The sequence below is a fragment of the Polyodon spathula genome, chromosome 2, assembly GCF_017654505.1.
Source record: "Polyodon spathula isolate WHYD16114869_AA chromosome 2, ASM1765450v1, whole genome shotgun sequence".
Classification (NCBI taxonomy): domain Eukaryota; kingdom Metazoa; phylum Chordata; class Actinopteri; order Acipenseriformes; family Polyodontidae; genus Polyodon; species Polyodon spathula.
The window spans coordinates 33363408-33390820 of NC_054535.1; the positions used below are offsets into that span (position 1 = coordinate 33363408).

The 27413-nt window shown below is 36.3% G+C and overlaps 1 protein-coding gene across 2 annotated transcripts in view; it reads right to left on the reverse strand.

The window, feature by feature from the left end:
* Positions 1 to 25858, reverse strand: part of LOC121295432 (protein transport protein Sec24D-like) — a 42316-nt gene extending 16458 nt beyond the window's left edge. For both annotated transcript variants that reach the window (XM_041220044.1, XM_041220037.1), the window contains exons 1-10: positions 25751 to 25858; positions 22720 to 22852; positions 22344 to 22467; positions 20000 to 20145; positions 19297 to 19569; positions 18261 to 18382; positions 13955 to 14066; positions 11565 to 11692; positions 3948 to 4086; positions 2537 to 2652 (exon numbers count right to left, since the gene is read on the reverse strand). In XM_041220044.1, the coding sequence (XP_041075978.1) occupies positions 2537 to 2652; positions 3948 to 4086; positions 11565 to 11692; positions 13955 to 14066; positions 18261 to 18382; positions 19297 to 19569; positions 20000 to 20145; positions 22344 to 22467; positions 22720 to 22822 (1263 nt within the window). In that variant the 5' untranslated portion in view covers positions 22823 to 22852; positions 25751 to 25858. The remainder of the gene's footprint in view (positions 1 to 2536; positions 2653 to 3947; positions 4087 to 11564; positions 11693 to 13954; positions 14067 to 18260; positions 18383 to 19296; positions 19570 to 19999; positions 20146 to 22343; positions 22468 to 22719; positions 22853 to 25750) is intronic.
* Between the last annotated feature and the right edge of the window lie 1555 nt (positions 25859 to 27413).

Sequence of the window (27413 nt, forward strand, 5' to 3'; positions counted from 1 at the left end):
GGGTTCAATTCTGGCTTTACTGGCAGAGGGATACAGTGAGCGTCGGGTTGCTTCCATCCTTAAAATTTCAAAGACGGCGGTTCATAAGAACAAGGTCAAGCAGCACACATTGGGGACAACAAAGCTACAGACCGGCAGAGGGCGAAAACGACTCTCCACTGACCGGGATGACCGCCAACTCATTCGAATGTCACTCAGCAACCGTAGGATGACATCAAGTGACCTACAAAAAGAATGGCAAACGGCAGCTGGGGTGAAGTGCACGGCGAGGACGGTTCGAAACAGGCTCCTAGGGGCAGGGCTGAAGTCGTGCAAAGCTAGAAAAAAGCCCTTCATCAATGAGAAGCAAACAAGAGCCAGGCTGAGGTTTGCAAAAGACCATAAGGATTGGACCGTAGAGGACTGGAGTAAGGTCATCTTCTCTGATGAGTCCAATTTTCAGCTTTGCCCAACACCTGGTCGTCTAATGGTTAGATGGAGACCTGGAGAGGCCTACAAGCCACAGTGTCTCGCACCCACTGTGAAATGTGGTGGAGGATCGGTGATGATCTGGGGGTGCTTCAGCAAGGCTGGAATCGGGCAGATTTGTCTTTGTGAAGGACGCATGAATCAAGCCAAGTACAAGGTTGTCCTGGAAGAAAACTTGCTTCCTTCTGCTCTAACAATGTTCCCCAACTCTGAGGATTGTTTTTCCAGCAGGACAATGCTCCATGCCACACAGCCAGGTCAATCAAGGTGTGGATGGAGGACCACCAGATCAAGACCCTGTCATGGCCAGCCCAATCTCCAGACCTGAACCCCATTGAAAACCTCTGGAATGTGATCAAGAGGAAGATGGATGGTCACAAGCCATCAAACAAAGCCGAGCTGCTTGAATTTTTGCGCCAGGAGTGGCATAAAGTCACCCAACATCAATGTGAAAGACTGGTGGAGAGCATGCCAACGCGCATGAAAGCTGTGATTGAAAATCAGGGTTATTCCACCAAATATTGATTTCTGAACTCTTCCCAAGTTAAAACATTAGTACTGTGTTGTTTAAAAATGAATATGAACTTATTTTCTTTGCATTATTCGAGGTCTGACAACACTGCATCTTTTTTGTTATTTTGACCAGTTGTCATTTTCTGCAAATAAATGCTCTAAATTACAATATTTTTATTTGGAATTTGGGAGAAATGTTGTCAATAGTTTATAGAATAAAACAAAAATGTTCATTTTACCCAAACACATACCTATAAATAGTAAAACCAGAGAAACTGATAATTTTGTAGTGGTTTCTTAATTTTTTCCAGAGCTGTATGTATGTGTATATATATATATATATATAATATATATAATATATATATATATATATATATGAACATGAAAGATAAATACAGATTAAGAATCTAGATACAAACCAAGAATCAACAACATCATTGATTAGAACTGAAATGCTGTATAAAATACTTAGATAACAGAAACTGACCGGATAAATCTAGATATTAACTCTTCTCTTTACTGCTCGTACCAATAGGTAGCAAAGCACTGGACCATTTAAATCTTGCACAAGAAAGAAAGTAAATGGTAAAATGTTTTTTCTTGTTAACAGCCGGAGTGTCTTCACCACAGTGCTTGCAACAAAAGACAAACAGTATTATGATTTTTGAAAGAACTAACAGCACTGAGGACCTCGACATCACTGAGGTGCACTCGCACATTCAGAAAATAAAACAAAACTGTAAAATAACATTAAAAAACTATGTTTTTTATTGAAAACGTTGTATACAAGGATTAAGACAACTCCAGGGGGCGTAATTTAACATGAGATAATCCCACCCGTAGAGGTTAAAAGGCACACTGCTTTTCGTCGTGCCTCATAAACGCCTTTAGTGTGGTGGTTATCTCATGCTAATCACACCCCGTTGTTTCTTAATGCTTAAATACAATGTCAATCTGTGATACACATGCAAATGAAGATTTATGTAGTACACATATAAGGAAGAACAAATACGGTGTACAAAATTAAATAATTGTCTCACCTACTTATCAATCACAATATTTCGCTTCCAATTCAGATTTAGTTTACATTTTTCATTTTTTTAAAAGTTTGAGCTCAGCGAGAGTCATAGCAACGTGTTCTCTACTAAAGACCATTACAAGATGCTTCTAGACAAATACTGAATGATACATAAGTGTCAGTATCATTTAAATGTGTTTCCCCCATGTTGTCTACCCTTGATAACACTCATTCGGAATGTGATTTCACAATGTTAAGTCAGAATGTTATTACCTAGGGATTTGTTTTGAAAGAGGTGTGACTAGTAAACTGCAGAATGTGGCGCCCTATAGTGTTCCTGCAGCTACTATGTATAAAGGGGAAAATGAGAACAATCTGCCTGCATGAACAAAAAAAAAAGAGAGGAGAGCCTGCTGGTCAGCACCAGGTAAGTCATCGAAAACAACCACTAGCCTTTTAAGTGCAGGAAAGCTGATAATCATATATCTAGGAAGATTACCTAGGTTATCAGTTTTCTGCACTCCTGTAAAAGCTTACCTTGCAGTAATCTAAAGTAGCAATAAATTCGTAAGATCCCAGTGATAGCTCTGGCCTCTCATAGTGGTCCAATCTCCTGCCAACATGGTCCAGATGTTGGAAATAGAATGGTGGTACTGAAAGAAAAGAAAAACAAATGAAAACCATCTATAGCCCCTTTCACAGTGGCATGCTCTACCCAGGTCAGAACCTACACAGGTCAGGACCCAGTGTTATGCAGGTTGGGTATGCGGTTTCACACTGCTTTAGATAAAGCAGGGTTGACCTGGGTGACAGACGTAAGTACACAATGCGCGTATCAATGCCCTGGAAGCAGCTTGCTATGGACGCTTCCATCCAAGCTTCTCTGGATTGAATCATTAACCCAAATGTTGATTAGAGCAAATGTTTCTATATCCCTGCTTCAATCTGGGTCTCGCTGTGTCTCAATCAACAAAAATATGGCTAAACAGAATAAACAGAAAAGTTCCTTGCGGAAGTGAAACCTTCACGCAGACGTCGCTGTTTGTTATTTTGTCGGCTTATGAACGGCCGTCATGCATTTTGTCTCGCTCAACTCGGGTCAAAGTGTGTCGACCCACATTCCAAGGTGGGTCGCTGGGACCCGAGTAGGTGGTTTCACAGTACACAGGATTGTGACCCGGGTAGCCAGAACCCTGGTCTGGACCTTGGTAGGAGTGTCAGTGTGAAAGGGGCTTATCATACTGCACTGCCGTAAGAAATGTTTAAAATCTAACAAAAATATACGTATGTAATTTTTGGTAGTGGTATAATTTAAATGTACTCATTGACCCTTTTTAAAATTGAAACTAATACAAAATAAGTGCCAATAAATTTGACTGAATTCCAGAGTTCTGGGTCTTTTCTATTTCTGTGTCCTCTGTAAAGAATAGAAGTATTAAAATATCATTATTAATTGTCAATCCAAATTAGTAAAGAGGGTCTTATTATATTTTAAAGATTTTAAGGCTGGATAAGTTCAAGAAATACCCAATCAGAAGTGCTGCTTATATTATATATATTTTCACTAAGCAGCTTAGGGATACTGATTTGGCTTTCATTCAGCTGCACATGACCACTTAACAATGCACTACATGTGGGGCAGTACACAACACATGAACAAACATGGCATGATATCTACTTTAAAAAACAGACCCATAGGTCACAAGGAAATGAATGGGATGTTTGTCCATTGGATACAATTTGACATGCACATTTAACCTATAAATAACTTTAAACAGAACCGTTTAGGGTTGAATACCGCTAGTTTGTTAAGCCTAGTTACAAGAAAGTGGACATCATCCAGAGTTCATCCTTGATTTGAGTTAGTGAATAAACAAAGCTACAGTATTTGGACAACTCATTCTGATTTTCACTCTTTAATAATTCTTTATTATTTATAATGACTTACCTTCATTAACACAGCTGCAGAAAGAACACTGGTATCTGCGACCACCATCAATAAACTGCATTAGTGGACACATGTAAGCCTTGCAGCGATTACATCTTATGGGCCCGGTCTCTCCATGGTTCACAAGGTACAGAGGAGTCTATAAAATAAAATAAAATAAAAAGAGAGATGTGTGGTGAAAAAAAAAAAACATTACAGATTAACATGAATTTCAATCTAAATCTAGGCCTCCATTTAGTTACAGTTTACCTGGGAAAAAATTATGAAAAATTAACATGCAATAAACAGAACTGGACAATTCATGGTTAAATTCAAAATTGTACATAATGGAATGACTGAAATGAAGTGCAGGCATTTTTGTTCATGGATGAACAAGATGAAAACAGACTCTTTAGAATTTTTCACTCAAAGAAAATAACCAAAATGCTGGAAGTTGAAGACATTTCACGAAATCATTATCAGTCTAAGTTATGTGCTACTTATAACACTAGCAGAAAGTGTCTGCATGCATCTGTTAATATAAAAATACCTGTTACTTGACACAACAACATTTTTGTCTGAACAGAATTTATATTAACCTGGTTTATTTTTCACAGGCTACAGTCCTTAACAGCTGCTGACAGGAATCTTGTACAAACATAATAAACCGCCTCAGTATATAAAAAGGGAGGGAGCATCAGATATTCAGAAACAAAAGTATGATTATATCTGTGATTCTGTATGAAATCCAAGACAACAATTAAAGTCCAAAATACCAACCATTTATTTTGTATGACTACTCTTTAAACTTAATACGATTCAGTTCAGCTGGTGCTGTCAAATGCAAAGACTGTTTAATTCAGTCAGCACTCATCTAAACTGAGCTGTAGCAAATTAAGACATGGTTTAAGGGCATGATTTGCATAGTCATTTCTGATACAGAGCAGGGCTGATACGTTACCTGTGTTTGAGCTAAATTGAGCAGAAATGCTCTTATTTAGTGCCATTTTCAATCATTCAATTGTGTCTCAATGAAGGGTGTGCAATTTTTGGGCACATTTGATTTTTTTTTAGCTGGAAGCTAACTCTTTTAGAACTCTTTTAGTCTGTTTGATTTTAATAAAGTTTTGAATTTAAGGTAACCAAAAAAAAAAATTTTGGTTATTTGAATACCAAGGCTTGTAATCATCAAAACAGACATTGAAAAAAAATATCAGTATATATTAAAATATCAGACATATCAGTATTACAGATTATTAGTCAATGGTGGTTAACTCGACACCTTCGCTTAATTCGGCAGACAGTCTTGGTCCCAAATTCCAAGCTTGTGTTTTTGCATGCGAAACAATCCTCAATGTTTGATTTTTGTGTGAATCTGTAAGTTGTTTATTATTGTTTTTGTTCACCGAGTTAATTCTGTATAAGGTACATTTGTTAACTTTTACTATTTAGTTGTACTGAGTTTGTGCAGTACTGTATACCTTAATTGATTCATTCACTGGAGTTCTTTCAACGGTTTTCATAAGGACATTTAACTAAAATTAAACTTGTAAATACTGTAGCACTGTTAACATGCGAGTTCTGAAGGGAAACTGAAGCTCTGACTAGCACTTGCGCAGATGTATAATTTGGAACAAGTCGTTTGGGATCTTGTTAGAACGGAGCTCCATTTACAACGTATTGATGAGGCATGTCCCTGTCAAACAACATGGCTTTAAATGGGGAATTACTCTGGTGCTGGTGCTCGATCGAGATTTTTGGGTTTTGCTAACTTTGGGACAGTATACATTAGCCTACCACTGTTATGAAGCTCCTGATGACTTGTAGAATCAGTGCCTGAGAGGCTACAGACAATTCAGTTAATGTACCCCCATGTACAGGACTTTGAAATGTTTATAATGGCACTACTTAGATTGGATATCTTTTTTTTTTAATTATTATTCAATATTTGGAGCCTTGTATCTTTCCCTTTTTTGTTACCTTTGCAAGTTCACTTTGTTTTGGGGTTTTGTTTCGCCAAAAAGACTGAAGCTTTCCTTTATGTGTAATGCGACTTCATGTTGAAGCACAGGGATGTGTTGACAAATTGTTTGTTTGATTATTTATTAGATTTTGTAGATGTCGAGTTTCCATGTACAAATGATATTTATTTTTGTACTTTATATTTGTGATTGTGAAATATTGAAATGCATTTACTGTTGATAGCACTTTATTATATATAAATACATTATATATTTAAAAATAACTTTAAAACAATGTTAATTTAATAAATAATTGATTAAATAATAACATAAATTGGTTGTGTTTCGTTTGTGTGCCTTAAATTATGTTAACCTTGTTTATGCACTTGAACAGGTTTCTGCCTCCTGTCTGAGCCCAATTATTACAGCTGACAATACAGTCACAAACAAAGTATTGGCACCCTACAATTAATATAAGATAACTCAAGAATACATATTAAATGCAATCATTTAATGAACAGTAGCCAATAATTAATATGACAAAGACCAAAATACACAATGTCTGATAGTTTAACAAATAAAAAAGCACTTAAGCAATTTCACATTTTTGTTCAGTATTCAATATTGGCAACTTTACGTTAAAAGTCTGTAAAAATGTAATACTAAATGTATATATAATATATATATATATATATTATATATATTATATATCATATATATAATCTATATATTATATCATATATTAGAATGATCTTTTCGCATAGAATTATAGATAGTATAGATATCTATTTTGAAGAAGAGGCGTTTGGTAAAACCAGTTGCACAAGACAAAAAAGGCTGGATCCACATTTGAGAAAAGCACTGGTAGCAAACCACAACAAAGCATCAAAGAAAAGTGAAATACCAAAATCCACTATCACAGCAATAATCAAGAAGTACCACAGAACAAATTCAACTAAACGCTTGAAAGTAAACTTACAGCTACAGCAGGTAGGAGAATCTCCCGAGCAGCTAAAATAAATTCAAGATTAACAGCCAAGGACTTAAAGAAAGATTTTGAGGCATCAGGTATAACAGTGCATGAAATAACTGTACAAAGACACCTGAACTCAGCAGAGCTGTATGCACATAGACCTCTCTGAAAAAATCATAAAACCAACATTCCATAAATTGGCCATAAATATGAACAGGAATCTGAAGCATTCAACAAAATTCTCTGGTCCAATGAGACTAAAATAGATATTTTCCTCAAAAAATTAGCCCTGTACCTACAGATAAACACGGAGATGGCTCGATCATGATATAGGGTTGCTTTAGCAGCTCAGGGACTGGAGACATTAATTTGAGAGCTAATGAATTCAGCTATGTATCAAAACGTTCTACCAAGTACAGTGATACCATCTGTTTGTAGGCTGATTGACAGACAGTTTATCTTCCAACACAGCAACAAACCAAAGCATACGGCTAAGTCAACTGTAGAATTCTTGAAGAAAACGAAGACACAAGTTATGGAATGGCCTTCGCAATCGCCAGATCTCAATCCAATAGAAATAGCTTTAGCATTTAGCGTAACTAAGCATTGTGTATCTAATCTGTCTGAGCTGAAGGAAATACAAAAGATTTCACCAACAAGATGTAACATACCGGTTAAAAATTATCATAAGCACCTGAAAGCCAAAAAGGAGGACACACAGAATACTGAAGCAGGAGTGCCAATACTTGAACAGATTTTTTTAATTAAATAAATGTGTTTGTTTTTTATAAAGATTATTTGTTAAATTACTAGACATTTTGTATTTTGCTTTTTATTTGATCAAAAACTCTTTAAAGTTTACTAAATGCTTGTCCTTAATCTGTTACTTTGAATTATGATATAATAAGCATAGGGTGCCAATACTTTTGTCTGTGGCTGTAGTTTAAAAAGGAGTATAATAACAGGGCAAGTATCCACAAACAGACATACAAGTGGTGCAAAAAAGCAAACTGTGTTTCAATTAAAATGCATGATATTAGGAAAAGAAGACTCATACCTTTTCTTGTCCCTATTTTCAATGATGCTAATGGATATGGAATTTGTACTGCATGTTGAAATTTAGACAACTTTTCTGCCCACCCACAGCTTTCCCTTGTTTCATCTGGGAAAGCTCCAAGTAGTGCTTATATAAACAATGGTAATACAATGTCAATACAGATTAATTTAGGTGCATGGACAGTGTTTCAGAGATGTACAGGAAATAAACTGTAATTTACCATTGCAATACTACACACAATGTTAAAGAAATAACTTTGAAGTACAATAAATCTCGAATGTGCTCATATTATTTATAACAACACCATAGTAGGAATGCTTTGTTGTATTTTGCTATTTTCCTTTTCTCAAACGTGAATCAAATCCTTTGTCTTGACCATCATCTGTCGTGTTGCCAGACCGTTCTTCTTGAACAGAAGTAATGGCTATTGACTTTATAATGCAGCTTAGTTTCTGTGTAATGGTTTTCAATCCATGAATATACTTTGAAATTAGTTCTATAACATTTCTATAGATTTTTAATGAAAGGTGTCAATGTGTTTGTTAATTGCTTTTTTTTTTCTTTTTTTTTTAAATAAAGACTGTTTGCTAAACTACCAGAAATTGTGTATTTTAGTCTTTGTCATATTAACTGATGGCTAATGTTCACTAAGTGCTTGAATTTAACACATTTCTTGAATTATCATATACTAAGTTTAGAGTGCCAATACTTTTGTCTGCGACTATAAAAAATATGAAAAGCAGACACATTGAACATGAAACATTTGAATCTAAACTTTTGTAAACAATGCAGACCAAGCCCAGATACTTGATTACAGTGCTACTTCTTTTTAATACAACCACAAGGTATACCAGTACCATGAACAATATATGGAAACACTGTGTCCTTCCAGTTTCCTGGGTTTTTGTCCCCAGTGTATTCAGGGTGATGAAGTTCAATTTGACCTTCGCAACTATATTTGGTTCTTTCACTTTATTAATGGTGGGAAGCATTACTAACTGCAACATACCATGATCCAAATACAAATATTGCATTTCTCTACAATTGGGCTATATATGTATTATACTTTAAATATAATCATTTATTGTTACTGATTACATAACATTAATTATAATACAAATTAAAACAGCAGAAGAAAGAAGTCAGCTTTATGTACTGGTACTTTCCTGTGGTGTGGAAGAATTAAGGCAGAAAGAAATAGCATAAGAGGCCAACAACAGGGGCAAGCACTTAATTATAAATCACACTCCTGTAAAACAAACAAACAAACAAACAAACAAACAGTCTGTGGCAGAGCGAAAGCTCTGAATGTAAAGAGTGTGTGGGTGTTGGGAATATAGGGTTGGCAGGGATGGAGTTAAAATCCTCCTTGCCATAAAATATGTGAGAATGTGGCAGGAACTTTAATTGAATGATTAATGGTTAATTAGGCTCCAGCCACATTGTATTTAAAGAGGAGGAAATATTTTGTTTAAGAGGTTTGTGTATAGGTGAGTGTGTAATAGGCCAAAGATAGGCCATCGTTTGTGTGTTATATAGGATAAATGTTTTTTTCTGTATATATGTGTGCGGGATGTACTGGTGTCCAGCCAACACAGAATCTGGCTGTGTCACAAGTGTAACCTGTGAGTTAAACTGTGTGTTATTCTGGAGTAGTCAGTGAAGGCAAATGCCTTTGTGCCAATTACTTTTGTTCCTGTGTTTATGTCAGTTGTATGTATTAAACATGTGCAACAGTGCTTGAACTGTAGTTTCTCCAAGTCTCCGAGTCTCATTCCTGCCAATAACATCTGGGGTTTGACGCTATCCTGCTACACAGTCAAACAGGAGGAAGCATAACCATTTCACGTGTACCAGTTAACTGTAGCTTAGTGTAAAATGTTTACTACAAAGAGCTAACCTTAGAAGCCCTGAATGCTATCATGAGTTTCTAAGTATTATAGACTACCGGCCAAAGGTTTAAAGCAATAGATATGTTGCTAGTAATAATATGGCACAGACTATTTAGATTTGTATATTACGGAATATTTCAGAATCATGAAAGAATATTAATATGGTGAAAACAGCAAGGACATATCACTAGTTTATAAGGCTGGGGTTATGCATCAATCCATTGTATCACCGTGATGTTCAAGCATGTGCATCGTGTTTTATTTATTTATTTTTTTTACTTTTGACACTGCTTTCTCTGTCTGCTTGAGTTCTCTATGTGCATTCACACTCTGTTAAAAATGTAAGTGGAGCGCAGGATGTACCCCATAGTCTGGGGATTGCAGGTTCGAGTTCAGGCTATGTCACAGCCGACCGTGACCGGGAGCTCCCAGGGGGTGGCACACAATTGGCCGAGCACTGCCGGGTAAGGAGGGCCTAGGTCGGCAGAGGAATCCGCGGCTCACCGCGCATCAGCGACTTCTGGGGATGATAGGCCGCCTGTGGTTCACTCTGGCGATATAGGTCTGGTGGCCTCACTGTGGATCCGCAGTGCGAAAAATGACAGATGTCCAGGAGCACGTTTCGGAGGACACATGCTCCAGCCTCCGTTCCCCGAGGCAGCAGGGGGGTTGCAAGCGGTGAGCCAGGGATACAGATAATAACTGGGCACATCAAATTGGGGAGAAAACCGGGGTAAAAAATTGGAAACAACTAAATTAAAATAATTTAAAAAATAGATAAATACATTTTTTTAAAAGTAAGTAAATTGTATTTGGGTTCATTTTATTCCACTACACATAAATGAATGGTGGAAAAATAATAAACACTGCTTTCCAAAAGTTAGTCCCCAGGTTTTCAGCAAGTCTGGGCAGATTGTGAACCAGTTATGTTCCTCTTTAAAAGTAAAGAATGTGGAGACAAACACAGGACTGTTTTCTGTAAATAAGTGATGTTGATGTTCCTGAAGATGAACCGTCTGTTATTTGGATTTACTTTAATTATTCAATGGATTAGTTTAAGTACTTTTACCACCACTTGGCTCCAGTCAAGATGAAAATAAGGAAAGCATTACTAGTATTTAGAGAAGTTATGCATAAGCTGATATCATTTATTACTTCTGTTAGTTTTGGTGACTTAAAGGACATTGATGCATCGGTTGTTTTCGAAAATGCATCAATGGTAAAAAAAAAAAAAAAAGAGACACCGTCCCAGCCTTATTAGTTTACAAAGTCCCCTAATGTATTTCACTGTGGTGTTCAGAGCACTAGCAGGGTTCACATATAGATGTGAAGTATCACTCCCATGTGTTGATGTTTTATCCAAATATTTACAATGCATGCCTTGCAATTCACCTTTGACCAGGTAAGCTAGAAAAATATAATCATATCAATCAATCTTGCAAATATTGCTTTAATTTGAGAAAATTAAACCTCTATCAGAAACACCACCAAATCATCAAATAAATGATTCACTAGCCATCTTCAAGATAGATCTTCGTATGGGAATGTGAAATGGCTTTCATATCCATGCACGTCTGTACAGGAACACAGGACATAAGTACATAAGTAAAATAAACTTATTTGGACCACACAGGCTGTAAGGGTGCTCTATTTGATCTGCTGTGTATTGCAGTTTTGTTAACAACTGTAATAAACACACGTTAAGAACAATACAAAATAATTATAGAAAATATAATGTGACTAATATTATCTTACCTCATTATGTGGAACTGTTGCTAAGGGCTTTATGACTGCTGCCAGAGGAACTTGACATTGTTTTGCTAGATCAGCTGTGCAAGGGAAAGAGTATGTTGTGCATCGAATAAAACGAGGACTTGCATTTCCTAAAAAGACAAATATCAGCACATTAAGTCAGTACATGTACACACTGAATTTCAAGTTTTAAGTAGCCTTATATCTCAAAACGTGAGCAACTAACTACGTCAATCCATAAAACCAAATCTCAAGGGACCAGAAAATCAGTAATTCTTATTATCAGAAGTCTAAGCCAAATGCATACTGTCACACTGCTTATTGAAGTTACAGTAACACTGAAATCAAATTTCAATTACAGTACAAAGAAAAGTATTATAGATGTAAAAGTACTATGCATTCTATTGAAAATAGGTATGCAAGTGAACTTTTAAAAAGTATACATTGCAATGGAACAGCACTTGAAATCTACATGTCAGGCATTTTTAAACCGCAAAAGCAAGGCATTCTCAACATCAGGGGATTGAGCAAATAGAAAACACTGACGACATGCATCCACAGTTTGCTCTTCATAGGCCACGATTACTGTTTCCCAGTTTTTTAGAATGGTTAACAAAGTGTTGGCGGGAATGTGGAAATCTGCAGTGACATCTTTCTTTTTCCTGTATGGTGGTGAAGAATCCACAGCTTTCAACACCTCCACTTTTGACTCCAAAAAATAATTTGCACAAACAGGAAATTCGTATTATAAGAAGTAATTGACAATAAGACACTGCTAAATTTGGCTGGGACGATGTAGAACATTCTTAGTATCAGGAAACTATTTTAATCTGAGTCTGTTTTAATGGCAATTGCCTGTATGTAGCAACAGTATCACTGAACAAAAATATTTTACATCTTGAGACATTCTTGGTTTTATATCTGTGGTGCCACATCCTGAAACAAACATTTCCAACCATTGTCGCATTAAATTAGTAAAAACTAGCTGGATAAAATGTAAACAATTAAAACTCTAAGGGCTCAAAGTCTAAATTAGTAAATGATTATGTATTCTTGATTAACTTTAATGCTGTACAATGCACTGTAAATCTGTTATGTTTATGTGCAGAATCTTAATACAAATTAAGTGGAGGGCCATATTAATTACTTGCAAATTATATTTAAAACAAAAATCATTGGATTTAAAAACATGTACAACAACTTTAAGAATTTGTCCAGTCACCAGAATAATCTCAACTGACCTCGATATGGCAGTTATGCTACAGAGGTCAATGTTATAGTCACCAACACATAAAACCTGGTAAATATAAAGGACCTTCCACAAACAGTATATGACATAGGTTGTTCTGACATTGTGGCAGTAATTGGCTAGAAAGGTGTAAGATAAATTATACTGTTTGAATTATTATAAAGACTATTCCTTGCAGTCACGGAGCCAGACTATATTTTGGGGGGGGTTGTATGAACCGGTATAATGTGGTTCCTAAGAGAGGGGCAAATGTGGTCTTACAGCCATTGTCTTGAAGAGGTGGTGATTACTTGTCCTGAAGTGATTAACATATCTTCAATGGTAACATATTTTCAAACATTCTTGATTTCCTTTTATTTAAATCAATCCACACATTGTTTGCCAGACATGTCTCCCCTCTCATTGTCATTGTTGCCCACCACACAATTGTGCCATCCCTATCGTAAAGAGTCTGATTGCTTTTGTCTAACAAGACAGCCACACCACTTGTCCCAAAAATCTATATACCAGCATGCTGAACATCACAACCAACATTCGAGTCCCGGAGAGAGCATGCTGACTCTCCAGTGGGATGTAACCTGCCCCGTATATTAATGTCTGCAACTAATTTTTTGGGGCTCAGAAAAACTATATCTACACTGACGTCAGCTCAGAGATACCATCTTTGTTGCCTTGACAGCTCAGATAACATCTTTAGGCCTGGGTGAAACACTTGAATACCACCTGTTAAGACCTGTAGGGTTACCTGCAGCTTTGTGGCTCAAGATTCCACCTGCGGACACCTGTAACTTTGCTTACAGATTATCCTTGTGATTGCATCCTGTAATGTCTTTGGATTTGATTTGTTCCTGAATAAAACTCTTTTGATTGAAGATTACCTGAAGAAGACTGACTTTTATTATTGTTAAAAAGTAAACAAACCCTACAAAGGGTTCATTTTTCCTGTACGACTGAACTTGACTGAGAGAATTACATAGTACAGTTGTGTACTGAGTATCAAATTAATATTGTGCAATGTTAAGTCTTTATCACCTGGAACCCAAAAAGTCACATGCCCCAATATGGCATCCATTTTAGGTCACAGGAGGATTAACAAGTTCCCCTCATAGGGATTCCTTTTAAAGGAAGACATTCAAGCAGTTACCTTGATCTTGAACCAAACAATCTGTGGTGACAAGGGGAGGAACTTGCCCCCTGGTGTTTGTGGTGTAGGTCTGTCCTCCTCTTCGTACTTTATCATCCTCAATGACTTGGGTCTGCAGCAATAACACAGAAATCCCATTAATTAACACGTAAAATAACAAAAGTCCATGTCAGTATGCTTAAATCTGAAATCGAAAAGACAGTGCTGAATTTTACAACTGCAGTCGAATGAAATAAAACTAAACATATGTACAGTATTTGATAGTATAAAGCAAAAAAATAACTACTTGGCTGTACTGACTTTCGAAATTCGAAATAATGGAAACATAACTAATAAATAACAAATCAGAGTAATTTTGAAAAGACAAATACTGTAGCAATAACTCAATCCCGAAAGGCCATCGAGAATAAGTGACTACTAAGAGGTAACTTAATAACTTTAACAGCCTCATTCATGTGAACAGCACTAGTGTGATTATAAATGAGAGACTTCTTGCTGTTTTACAAAGTAGATACAATTTTAGTGTATATAAAAAATATCAGCTTTAAAATGAGAATTCAGACACAGCTTAAACATTTATAATTAGGGGAAGAGACACCAAAAGATGTTCAGAAGTACAGTAAGACTGGGTAATGGATCAGGAGCTAAAACAATTTGGGGCAGGAGCTGTTAGCTTTAGCTACAGCTACGGTCCAATCAGCTGCAAAAGGGACTTCTAAGAAAAAAAAGTTAACAGTCAAATTTAATTTGAAGTCTTTGGAGTTTAGTAATGAATCCTTATCATTGAAGAAAAACCCATAAAAAGTATTTGTTCATGAAAGCCCATGAACTACTGACCTAGTTCAAAAAATAGTTCTCTGTATAACCTACATTCTAGTAATACAGTATTTAAATTTCTTAAATGTTTAATATTGAATTCTGTGTTCTGTAATATTCTTTATTGTTGTTTCTGCTTAGATCATTATTTTGCTGCACTTAGCAGCTATTTTAGAGAACATGCAGAGAAGATTCCTCAAGGATGGTTGTGAGGAAGTGATCTGTGGAAGCATGTAGGCTTTGTGCAGTGCACTAAAGCCCATACGAGAAGCTTTGCGCACTGAAGCCTTCGCAACAGCTATTCTATAGTTGTTTGTATTGACTGATTTTCTTTAGGGCAAATAGTGTACAGATAAAAACAACAACGGTGTAACATGACATTAAAACTGTGCTTCGCTCAGCCGCTTGTAGGCCACATGGCCTTTGCCTCACTTCAGGAAGACATTTGATTATACCACAAATGTTGAGTTATATAAAAAGAATCCTATATTAACATACATGTGAACTTCAAAACATCAGTAGCACCAACTACTTACCAAACTCTGCTTTTATTTTATGTAAGTCTGGTTTCTTTGAGCACTTTATTCAAGCCAGTGTTGTTTCTAAAACAGTATATTTTCAAAGAATATAACTTAATGTTTTCCCAGTTCAACTGCCAAGAGAAAAAGACCAACTTTCCAGATCTGTAACTCATTTTCAAGTTTGTCCTTGGGGACAAACTAGAGAAGTTACAGTGACCATTAAGAGAGTCAATACAATATTAGAAAATGTTTGTAATTGGCGAGTACATGTTAGTACTCATCATATACCCGTATGTGATACATTATGGTTATTGTTCTAGATAGTATAACAGCTGGCTTGCAGTACTGTGTTGAATTACGTCAACAGCAATCTGAAACTACTTGAGCAATACTGAACGAAAGGATGAGCAGCCATACATACGTATATAAATAGAATTGTAGATAGATAGAGTTGAAATGGGAACCATCTTGCAAAAAAGCCTTTCAAACTAGAAATGTACTAACAAAATATTTTTTAAACCCCTGGCTAATGTAAAAAATAGGTTAGAAAGGTTGATACCTGGGTAACAGCGTTCTGCCAAGTTTGCTTTACTCTGCAGTACTTTATGCCAAGTGTAGTGTATATAGTTCAAATGGTTAACGCAAAGTTAGTATTATGAACAGAAGTAATGCACTGAGTATGTGCATACATGGATATCTCGCTCCTTTTTCATCATTTGGTCTGTTGTAATTATTGAAATATTAGTTTCTTTTTTCTTCTTGCAACCACGATACCATTATACTGCATTTGCGATGCACAGACCCATCTTAATGATCTGTGTGAAGAGCTACTCCAGATGTATATATAAAAATACATCACTGTGTTGGTGTTCCTTCATCTTCTTCACAATACAATGTGAGGTCTACAATGTGCCTGAAGCTCTTGCAATTTGGCACTCAACAACTTGTTCTATAATATTGTAAAAGTTTCATTTAAAATCAAATGTAAGTATAATGCATCCAAATCTACTTCTTTAGCCAAAGACGGTGTAATTTTTGTTTTGTGATTTTGTTGAAGTGGTAATGTTGCCATGAAAACTATCTGTTGACTGACAGGTTTGGCTGTGTGAAAGTGTTATGATTATAAAATACCAGCGTATATGGCACAATTTTGTGCTGTGCGAGTCTTTTTAAGAATTTTTGAGACATCTCAGTCATGGCATTTGTGTGTGAAAGTGGCTTAATGCTACTAGGTTATACTATTTAAGTTATAACTTTACGGAACCTGCCAACGACAGTTGGCTAAACTGGAGTCAATTATAAAGTCATGTGTTTATTTTTACATCAACAAATGTCCTAGTAAGAGCTAAACAATAACAAAGATACTCAATATTTCCTATATGTTCTATTACCAGTGTAAAATAATCAGTTCTTATACTGGTAACAGTGTGGAGTTTGCATGGACATGCTAATCTTCAACAGATTGAGATGTCTACTGCATGGAGATCCTTGAAAAGTTTCCAGGATTTTAAACAAAATTAATAAAAATTAATAACTAACTACAGCTCTAAACTAAGTAGACAGTATGGAGCAGACATGACAGACTACAGTGCATGAGTGTCTACTGGGGCTAAGGTCCAGTTCAGTCTAGTCCAGTTAAATTGATGATCTTTGTACCTCTGTCTTAAATTCTTCTTTAGAGGAAGCAGTCTTATAGTCTTTTACCCTACAGAAAAAAATGTGTCTCTATAGCTAAAATCTGTGACTGACTGTGGCAACGTGCCCGTCCCTGTGTGTATTTTGTGTTGTGTGTTAATGTTGGTGTGTAGTCATTGGTACACGGGATATAAACAGGTCTGTGTAACATGAGTGTTTAAATGTATATTTGTATTTAGGCACGAGGATTGGACAGCACTTCACGTGCAAGTAAAATGTAATAATATGTGAGCACGGGGAATTGCACTTTATTAATTCACGTGCAGTTGTACTGCGACTCCAACTGAATGATTGATTGCCAATCGAGTCTCGGTACAGCTGCATAAGAGCTGCATGTTTTCACCCACTCTGGGTTGGGTGTTCGGTGAGTGGAGAATGGGATTGGAGAAGGAGGTAAGAATAAGAATAAAATAATAACGTAAAGTAAAATATCTGCTCACCGTGTTTGTTTAGTATAATCCGTTTTGTTTGTCTGTTTATTTTGGCTACCAGTGCCGTGTCCTGTGTTTTTGTTTGTCTTACAACTGTTTATTTTCTGGCTGTCTGTTCGTTTATTAAATGCTGAGCGAAACCATTTGCTCAGCTCCACCAAACTCCATCTCTCTCTCTCTCATATATATATATATATATATATATATATATATATATATATATATATATATATATATATATATATATATATATATACACACACACATATATATATACATATATACACATACATACACACACCTGTATAAAGGAAATGCATCTCTCCCTCTCTGTTTACTCTAGTACTGTAAGTGATGTCAGTGCAAATACCTTTGTTTTTGATAACTATTGTGTCTATTAAGGTCCTTTCACACGGAGTGTGTCGCGTCAAGGTGTCAGACTCCGGCGTTAGTTCAAATGGTTAATGCTAAGTTGTGTTATGAGCAGAAGTACCAACACCAGTTACGCTAGATGCTGACGCTTTGACTCGACACGCTCAGAGTGAAAGACCTTTAGGCTGTGAAATACTGAATACAAATAATTGGTTGAGCTTCATATAAAACTGAAAGTAAGATGAGAAATGGATGAGAGTTTGACCTCTTACTGGGGTTAACTGTAGTATATAATAGTTTTCTATGGCAGCTGCAACTGAAGACATTCATGCACATATTGTACTCATTTAGTATGTGTGTGTGTGTGTGTGTGTGTGTGTGTGTGTGTGTGTGTGTGTGTGTTTTTTCTTCTCTGTAACTAACCAATGCAGCTTAGTCAGTAAAACAAACAAATTTCATGTATTAACTTACCGTGCTGGGAATAGAGTCAGGATCCAGTTTTTTCTGCTGAGGACCAGCCATTTGTGCTGTGCCCCCTGGAAAAGCTCCAGGAAAGCCTGGCTGAGGTCCTGTCATCTGCCCTCCGAATGAACCTGCCACCAAAAATAACTCCAAATTCATAAATTGTTCCTACTTCAGGACAGTGGTAGAAAAGGGCCACAACATTTACATTGACAGCTGAGGGTAACTTAGCAACATGTTCCTATTTTGATTTTATACACACACAAAGTTTATGCTTGGTCATTTTCCAATGGTCCCTGTAACTTTTCAACTTTGTTCGCTTGTCATAAGTAGCATTCTCTTTATTGTTATCAGTGTCACTGCTAATGTGCTGTTTTTCCATTCTAGGATAAATACAGCAAAAGTTCCAGCTGCTTGAATAGTAACCATCACAAAACATGCAGATTTTAACACAATAGATAATTGCTTTAAATTTGCACATATTGCAAAACTATGAATACTTAAAACAGTAAAAGATAGTACATTAATTTAATAAATATTACAGTGAACGACCCTTACTTTGCTTGTCTGAAATAATTCACATTTAAGTAATACTTTATTTAGTCAAAATTTTGAGGAAAATCTGAAAACTCAAATTGGCTGGTTTCACGGACCCGGATTAGCACTAGTGCTGGATTACTTTACCCAAAATAATATTAGTTAATCCAAGATTAGTGATTACCAGGAACTGTGAAAACACCTATATACTGTAAATTCACTTCTTGGGTTACAGGTACTAGGGTCCCCTAGCAAAATAATCTCATAAGAGAAGCAGGTATGGACCTATTACTTGAAGCACAGCAAGTGAACCTGTACCTTTGTGGCAGAAAATAAATTATTTCAACCAAACAGATGTGAAAATAAAGTCTGGATAACAAGGTCAACAGAAAATATCTTGCAAAATCCAATCAAAAACATATTTGGTGAGGGTTTTAACTTTAAAAGAAAAAAAAGAAAAATTACAGAGTGGAGGTAACGTTCTGTAAATCTGGCCCAAAGTCTTTACCTGGCTGTTGGGGGAATCCATGAGGATGAACTTGTCCTGGAGGCTGCTGAAAACTAGCATTCACTGGATTGGGCCCAGGAAAACCACCCTGCACCCCAACAGGAGGACCTGGAGGCATTGTGCCCATGGAAGGTGGGCCGATTGTTGGGGTGGACAGGGTCATTTGTGGGGCATGAGATCCTGGAGTCATAGGAGGATGTGCCATTGGCTGTGGGAATATTGGCTGTGCTGCTAAGCTGGGGGGTAGTTGAGAACCCTGCATTGCACCAGGTCCTGACAAATACATTAAGGAAGCATTTAGTCATATACACAGTGACTCAATTTAAGAATTTGGACAATGAACATCTGCTATATTAAATATAAATGTCAGGGTTTTATAAGGTCACTAAGCCCTGTTATTGTGACAAAAAAAAAAAAAAAAAAAAAAAAAAAAACTTAATTAGTCAAATCTGAACTCACTGAGCTCATTCTAAAACCTGGAATAGCTCAGAATGCTATGCAACAGGAGTTTATTTTCTTTTCATTAAAGTATTTCAGTGACTTCATAGCCACACTGTGAATGTTCCATGTTGCTTGTTTCTTCCAAGTAAAGAATTTAAGATACATTTCAGGTGGAATCCAGCTTTAAACAGCACACTGTATCCAGAATAACATTTTCCATCTTGTAAAAGTTATTTGGGTAAGAAGAAATTCAAATATTTACCATATCCACTTAATTGCATGGCTCCCATCTGATTTGTCAGCTGCTGTGTGGATAAGGGAGGGGCAGAATTTTGATAGGTTGTCGGTAGTGGCTGCCCATATGGTGAAAGTGGAGGCTGGCCACCAACTGCTGTATTAGAAATAAATCTGAAAAGAACAAACTCAGAGTAAAGCAGCAATCATATTTAGCATTATTTATTGGGTATTATGCTTAGGATAACCAATCAGTGGTTGACATTTCTTTTTTTATCACCAAGTACAGCTTAAAATAAATTGATGAAGCAAATTAACCTGCTCCCCTGCAACATTCAGTTCTAAGTGATATTTCTCACAGATGCATTTCCATCCACTAGTAGTTTTGCAGCAGTACAGGTTTATAGTTACACTCTTGTACACCAGTTGCATTTAGAGTGAAGACATATTTGAGAAATTGAATAGCAAGGTTCACCCAGCGAAAAGAAAAAAATGGTTTAAAAAGTGTGTCTTAAATTCAGAGGAATGCGGTATGTATAATAAAGGAATGCAATACCGACTAAACAACTCATAGTCACTGAACCACCAACTAATCTCTTCCTTAGAAGTACACAAAACTTGTTCAAGCCCACTCTATTGTCTGTGTCTCTATGTCAGTGTTGATCTCTAAACTGTAATTATTGTTTAAAGGACTGTATTTTCTAAAGATAAACCTTTTCTTAGATTAAATGGTGCTTTGAAATGGAGTATAAACTTCTCAAAAACAGCTTGAAGCAGTACTTACAGTTTTGTGAACAGGGCCCATTGTTTATCAGCAGACATGCACTATACTATATTTAAAAAGATAAACACCTAGGGCCCTGTTTTAAAGCAAGCGCAAAAGAAAATGAATACATTAATCAGTGACCTCTTTTCTTCATGATAGGGCAAGGTAGGGAATGTTATATAAACCTATTAAAATAAATTAAATATGCAACACCCACTGGCTCATTGGCATGGGTCAGACAGAGCTGACACCATGTTAAGCCATTTCCAACATGATGGTTTCCTATAAAATACTGGCTTGAAATATTTCTTTAATTCTGTCATTTACTTTCGGTTTCAGATTCTCCTGGCAGATTTGGTTCTCGCTTTTTAGAATGTCCCCAATGGATTAACAACTTTTACTTTCAAGGAAATGTTTGTTGCATTTTGTTGTATTAATATACCGTGTTTACTCGAATTTAAGTCACCCCTGAATTCAAGTCGCACCCCAAATATGGACACAAAAAAAAAACTCAATGAAAAAAACACAATAATTAACTGTTAAATTACTTTTTAATTTCTAGGTGTCAGCAGGGAACACTCTATTACTGTATATTAAAGCATCAGAGTACGTCTCCTACTATATTACAAATGTAAATGGGAAAAGAAAATATGTACAGTACAGTACTTTCAGTATTGAACGACAATCATTGCAGTTTATGGTAGCTGGGAAAGGGTAAATTACCTTGAACTTTAATTCAGTCTGCTTTATTGTCCTCGTTTGTTTAATTTGGCAAGCAAAATTAGTGTAAGACAGAAATGTGTAGTTCATTATAGGTTTGAGTTAGGACTTTGTAGTTTACACTAGTGGGGTTCTCGTAGTTAAACCAGGCACAGCCCATAATAACAGTGAGTAAGTTAGAGAATCAGAGAGCGATGGAGAATCCACCATTAAGCAGTACATACCTTAGTGTTCCTGTTTCTTGTGCTCCTCCAGATAGAGAAAGAAAGATATATACATAAATGACTGCTCACTTTGAAGCCGGACCCGCGTTGATCATTTCAGCAAGTACTATACTGGTAATATTATAGTATTGCACAGCCTTTCAATTGTATCTCCATCTTCTGACATATAGATGTCTCAGTTTCTCTTTTCTTCCGCAAACAAAATTAGTTTTCTTTTAGAAGCTGCATTAAAAACTGTTCATGAAGTTCGCTATGCAGCCACTTTAATATACTGGTACTGTACCGTGAGTAATTACTGTAGTGGACGGCACTGTGTACAGTTGGCCTTGTTCAAGCACACCAGAATAATTGGCATGCGCAAATGTAAATTGGTACCCTAACTAAAAACCTTGAATCCAAGTCGCCCCCCAAAAATTGAACTTTTATTTTGGCCACAAAATTGCGACTTAAATTCGAGTAAATACGGTATACTTTTTTTTTTTTTTTGCTAATCTTTATCGTTCCAGTATAATCCATACAAATTAAATGACTGGTATTACTGTACCTATTTATTTTATCAACATTATATTATAAATAAAGATGGACATATTATTGTGATGTCACGACCCTAACCAGGAGAAGCGGAATGATAATGAATGGATGGATATTATTGTGATATTTACCTTTGTGGCTGAGCTCCTGCTGCATTAAACCCATTCTGTTGATTACCCAGGCCAAACTGATTTGGGCCAGGAGGTGGAGGCATGCCAGACACTGGAGGCCCAACAGAGGCAGCTGTTTTCAGCACTAAAACAAAACCCCAGGATTCAAATACAGATTACAAAGTTTACAATCACATACTGTACAATACATGCCAGATTACAACTGCACCAGATTATATGGAAAAACTTGATCAGGCTAAACCAAAAGTGTCTGCTTGCAAATGGAAGTCTTCTGATGGAATGTTTGTTGCTTGTACAATACAAGGTATGTGAAGTACAACTCTGAACATAACAGTACTTCACTTAAGGAAAAACAGCTCATATTGAATTCTCCTACCTTGCTGTGGTGGAGCGAATGTCTGTGGTGAGCCACCATAGTGGCCATAGAGAGGCTGAGTCTGAGAGTAAGGTGGAGTTGCGATGTAACCTTGTTGACTCATTTTAGAATTTTCTCATTACAAAAGGCAAATCTGTAAATTTCAAAACAGTATAAATGATTAACCCTATTGACTCTTTCCACAAAGATCTCCAGGAAAAGATCTCTCTTTGTTGTACAGTATTTCATTTAGAACATTCAGAACATGGACTAGCCCGTACGTGTCCACTAGTCAATGCTTTGCAAATATTGCACACGAGATGATACAGAGAAGATGAGGTTGATTATATTATTACACTGTTGTAAGCTTCTACAATAAGGCCAGGTAGAAAAATCACTCAACGGATACAGTTAAGTGATGTATACCACCAACCCACTTAACTGTACTTCAGCCTGAACATAGTATAAAACAATGGGGTAGGCCTATTAGGAATTGAAATGCTACATATAGACTAATCACAGATGTATGGAAGTCTATTGCACTAGAGGACCACCTCAGGTGAAGTGGGTTCATCACAAGACAACTTTACTAGAGGTTGGAAGCTTCTTAAACTCAAACAAGGGTCTGACCTTATTCTATCCACGTGTGCTTACACCTCTCTAGTACAAAGTTGTGGATTTTAGATCCCAGGAGCCTATATGCTGATTTTCATTCTTAAATGTTCTAAGCTTATGATGGCGACTGTTCATCTGTCTGGATTGCACATGTTTGTGTGGATTCTGCTGTAGGATGTGCCTTCCCTTCAGAAGGCAAACAGCAACATCACTTAGTATCAGACAGCCTCTATGCGATCACATTCTCTATTTTACATGGCCAATGGTGCAGATTCACTCATCAAACTCAGGGCTTTGCTACAATGCTTTATACCATAGACCTAGTCCTGTGAAATTCTTTTTAATTTTTATAATTATTGTTAGTTTTATTTTTCACAAATTTCATTTTATTACTGATACACATTAATAAAACAACTGACATAGATGTATGCCAATAATAGTATAGTATAAATGCTCCCTTGAGAAAGATATGTACAACATATCGAAACGTTGCGCAGCTGGCTCTTTGAGCTAATATATATATATATATATATATATATATATATATATATACATACACACACACACACACACACACACACACACACACACACACACACACACACACACACACACACACACACACACACACACCCCTACAATTGTGGGGCTGTCATAATAAACTACCCATTAAAAGAAAGAAAAAATGAAAAAACGATCGGAATTGTATTGCAGTCCCATTGCCCTGAAGCAGGGCTCCAGTACACAGAACAAGCTTGGGGGTTTATCAGTAAACAAATCCGTTCATTCAAAACCAAAGCAGTACTTGCTCCAATGCAAAGCTTTCATCACTTGAAACAAAACAAAGAATTAGCATACTAACGCAAAATATACGTAAACAAGTCATATCTCCCCCAGAAGAATAAACAGCTAATGAATGCTTAACGACTGTATCTTTCGACTCCCGTTCCAGGCGACGGTTGCAGAATCTGCACATCATTATTTTGTCACCATCAGCTGCACACATCCCCTTGCAACGTTGTTTGATTGTTATGCATTACTTTCCGATGCTCCCTTAATTTCTGTTTGTAGTCTTTTTCGTGGATATTTCTGTAATGCTTATCATAAAAAAGATATTGTGCACTGCTATAATCAGGCGTTCCCCATCTTGCCTGTGATATTAGACGCGCAAGTCTCAATACACAAATAGCAGAGAACAAACGCTAGTGAGAATAGCCGTTTACTATATAGACCAGGGTTCTCCCAGGCATTAAGTGGTTGTCGCCACCCAGCTGGAAAAACCCGAGCCGCCAGTCTTGCAGATGCTATTGTACCTTTAACTATAGGGACTGTGCTGACTACTAGATTACTTGCGCGCGCTAGGTAATACGGTAATTTTGGAACCACATGACAGCGGTGTTGCTGTGTAACCCCGCTGACACTACATTTAACCAATCACAGCGGTGAAGGGAGGATGAAACGTTAAACATGACTGCAAATAAATAAATAAATAAATAAATCCAATAATTTTCGAAGCAGAAACGGTGACAATGAATGCAGAAACTATCAAACCGTTTTGGATGATTAAAAAAAAAAAAGAAAATGAAAAAGAGCAACACGATATAGTCGAAGAGCAACTTGTAGAATAGAAAGCGAATTAGAAGAACCGCGAGAGGGACCAGTGTTTAAAAAAAAAAAAAAAACTTAGTGATCGATGGGATGTTATTTGGGGGAAATTATTAATGGGTTGGTATGCTCTACCAGAAACACAAAGAGGAGAGGATCAGGGGGTAATGGAGCAGTGTAGCCGGTGTACCAATTAGGGTGGATTGTTATTAATTATTCAATGTCTTATATTATTACAATGCTTTGTCTTATTGTATATTTAATGTAAGGCTATTTTACATTTCTGGTAAAAGTGCTCCCGGCTATAAAGCTCTGCCACTCATCTATAACTTACAGAATTCCTGGGGAGAACCCTGCAGACAGTAAGCCTGCCTTGCCTTTCAGACTATACTGCCAAGATACAGTAATACTGTTACTTTATTTTTTTATTTTGATTGAGCATTAGCTAATCTGTTGCTGTCGCAAGACCAGTCTGCTAATGTTCTGAACGTTGTGATTAGCGAAGTGTCATTACAGTTATTAAAATGTGCCACGTCAAACTGACATCAATAAAAATATAAGCGCTTATACCTGAAGTAATTAAAAAAAAAAAAAAAATGTACACAACGAACAGCGACAAGACACTTCAGTTGTAGAAGCAGACGCGTTTAAAACAATCTCAGAATTTGGTTTTGACAGCTTTTTATAACTTCAACATCAAAGTAATATTAATATGCTATTTAACAACATTGTAAAATGCATCAAACAGAATTAACAAGATTTTCCATAAGCTCGGTATGCTAAAATAACATGTAAATCTGATTTTAATAGCAATAAAAGTTCTCTTATTTACCTGTGTGTGTTTTTCTGTGCTGGGTGGTTTTCTATGAACCCTTTGCTATTCAATGTAGTGCCACGTCAAACTCCAACAACGCACCGGTTCCTAATGTCCACAGGGCAGTTCAGAGAGCAGAGTGCGCAGCCGCTTACTGAGAGGGGGATTCCTCCACACGTCAGCGCTCTGCTCTGCTCCCAGAAGAGGAAATGTAGATTAAGAGAAGTCGCAAATTTGCTGGGTTGATGCTGATTTAAAGCAGAAATGTTTTACGAATACGTGGCACGGTAGTTGTTTTGTTTTGTTTATCAACCGTGTTTCCAACAAACTCAGACTTTCAGAAAAAAGTTTTTTTTTTTTTTTTTTATTCAGAAATAATAATAATAATAATAATAATAATAATAATAATAATAATAATAATATAATAATAATAATAATAATAATGTATTGTTTTCTGACAAAGTGACGTGCTATGTAATACTCATACATCAATTCATTATGCTGTGTAAAATTGGGCATAGCTGTTACAAACTGCATCTTTAGTGTATTATCGATTTATATTTTATACAGTTACCGGTATATTGAGAGTTTAATGTTAGATTATCAGACCGTCAGTTGTAGTTTTTGCCCTATTCTTTGTAGGAATGACCAGGGCTTAAGCTATTGCTACTGTAATTATTACATATAATATATGTTTATTTAAAAGTAGGCTAAATAGATACTACACTATAAACACTTTGGGTGTTTGCAATAATAATGAGTGATTTTGACTTAAGTGATTTTTCCCTGAAGCTGTTTGTCAGCTAACACTTGACAGCAAGTAACTTGTCCATTGTGTTTGATTTCCTCATTCCAAAAAACTAACATTTTTGTAACCTTTCAAGTTTATTCGGTGTATGGTCAAGTCAGGTACTTTATAAGGGACAACTATAATAAAACTTGATCTATTCAAAGTAAGCAGAAGTACGCATGACCAGAGACCACCAATTAAATTTCACTCTTTATTGTTACTCTTTGTGTTATCTTACTTTTTGTGATTATTTACACAGAAAAACAGCATAAAACAACAGCATTATGTGGTTATGAAAAAGACCATCCAGGGAGTATTTATTAATGATCCAAGGGTGTCCAATAAAGCTTGCTACGGTATGCTTGAGATAAACAGGCATGTCCTGTCCAGTGCAGAAGGGCAGCTGTAGCAGGTCTATTCCTTGAACATGTCTGTTTCCTCCCGGAACACATTGGTCAATACAGCCACTCCATTACAGGATAAGCCTGTTGCACAGGCACCCACTATCATACCACTTGTGAAGGCACAAGATCTAATTGTTGCTGAATATTTACACACAGCTGTCACACAAATTTGGATACATATCCATCTATGGCATTTGCAATTTTTTCTTACATTCTCATTTATTTGGCCAGTCAGTGCAGTTTCGGATTTATTGACTGACTAAAACCTAGAGTTGTTATTATTGTTTATTTATTTATTTATTTATTTATTTATTAGCAGGCACCCTTATCCAGGGCGGTTTACAGTTGCTACAAAGTACCACATTACACAATATAACCTTACAAATAAGAGCAGTTATAAAGTACAGTAAAATCAGCTGAAAATAAAATCACATTCAAATAAGAGCAAAATAAAGAATACAGTAAATAATTAACTTATAGTAAAGAT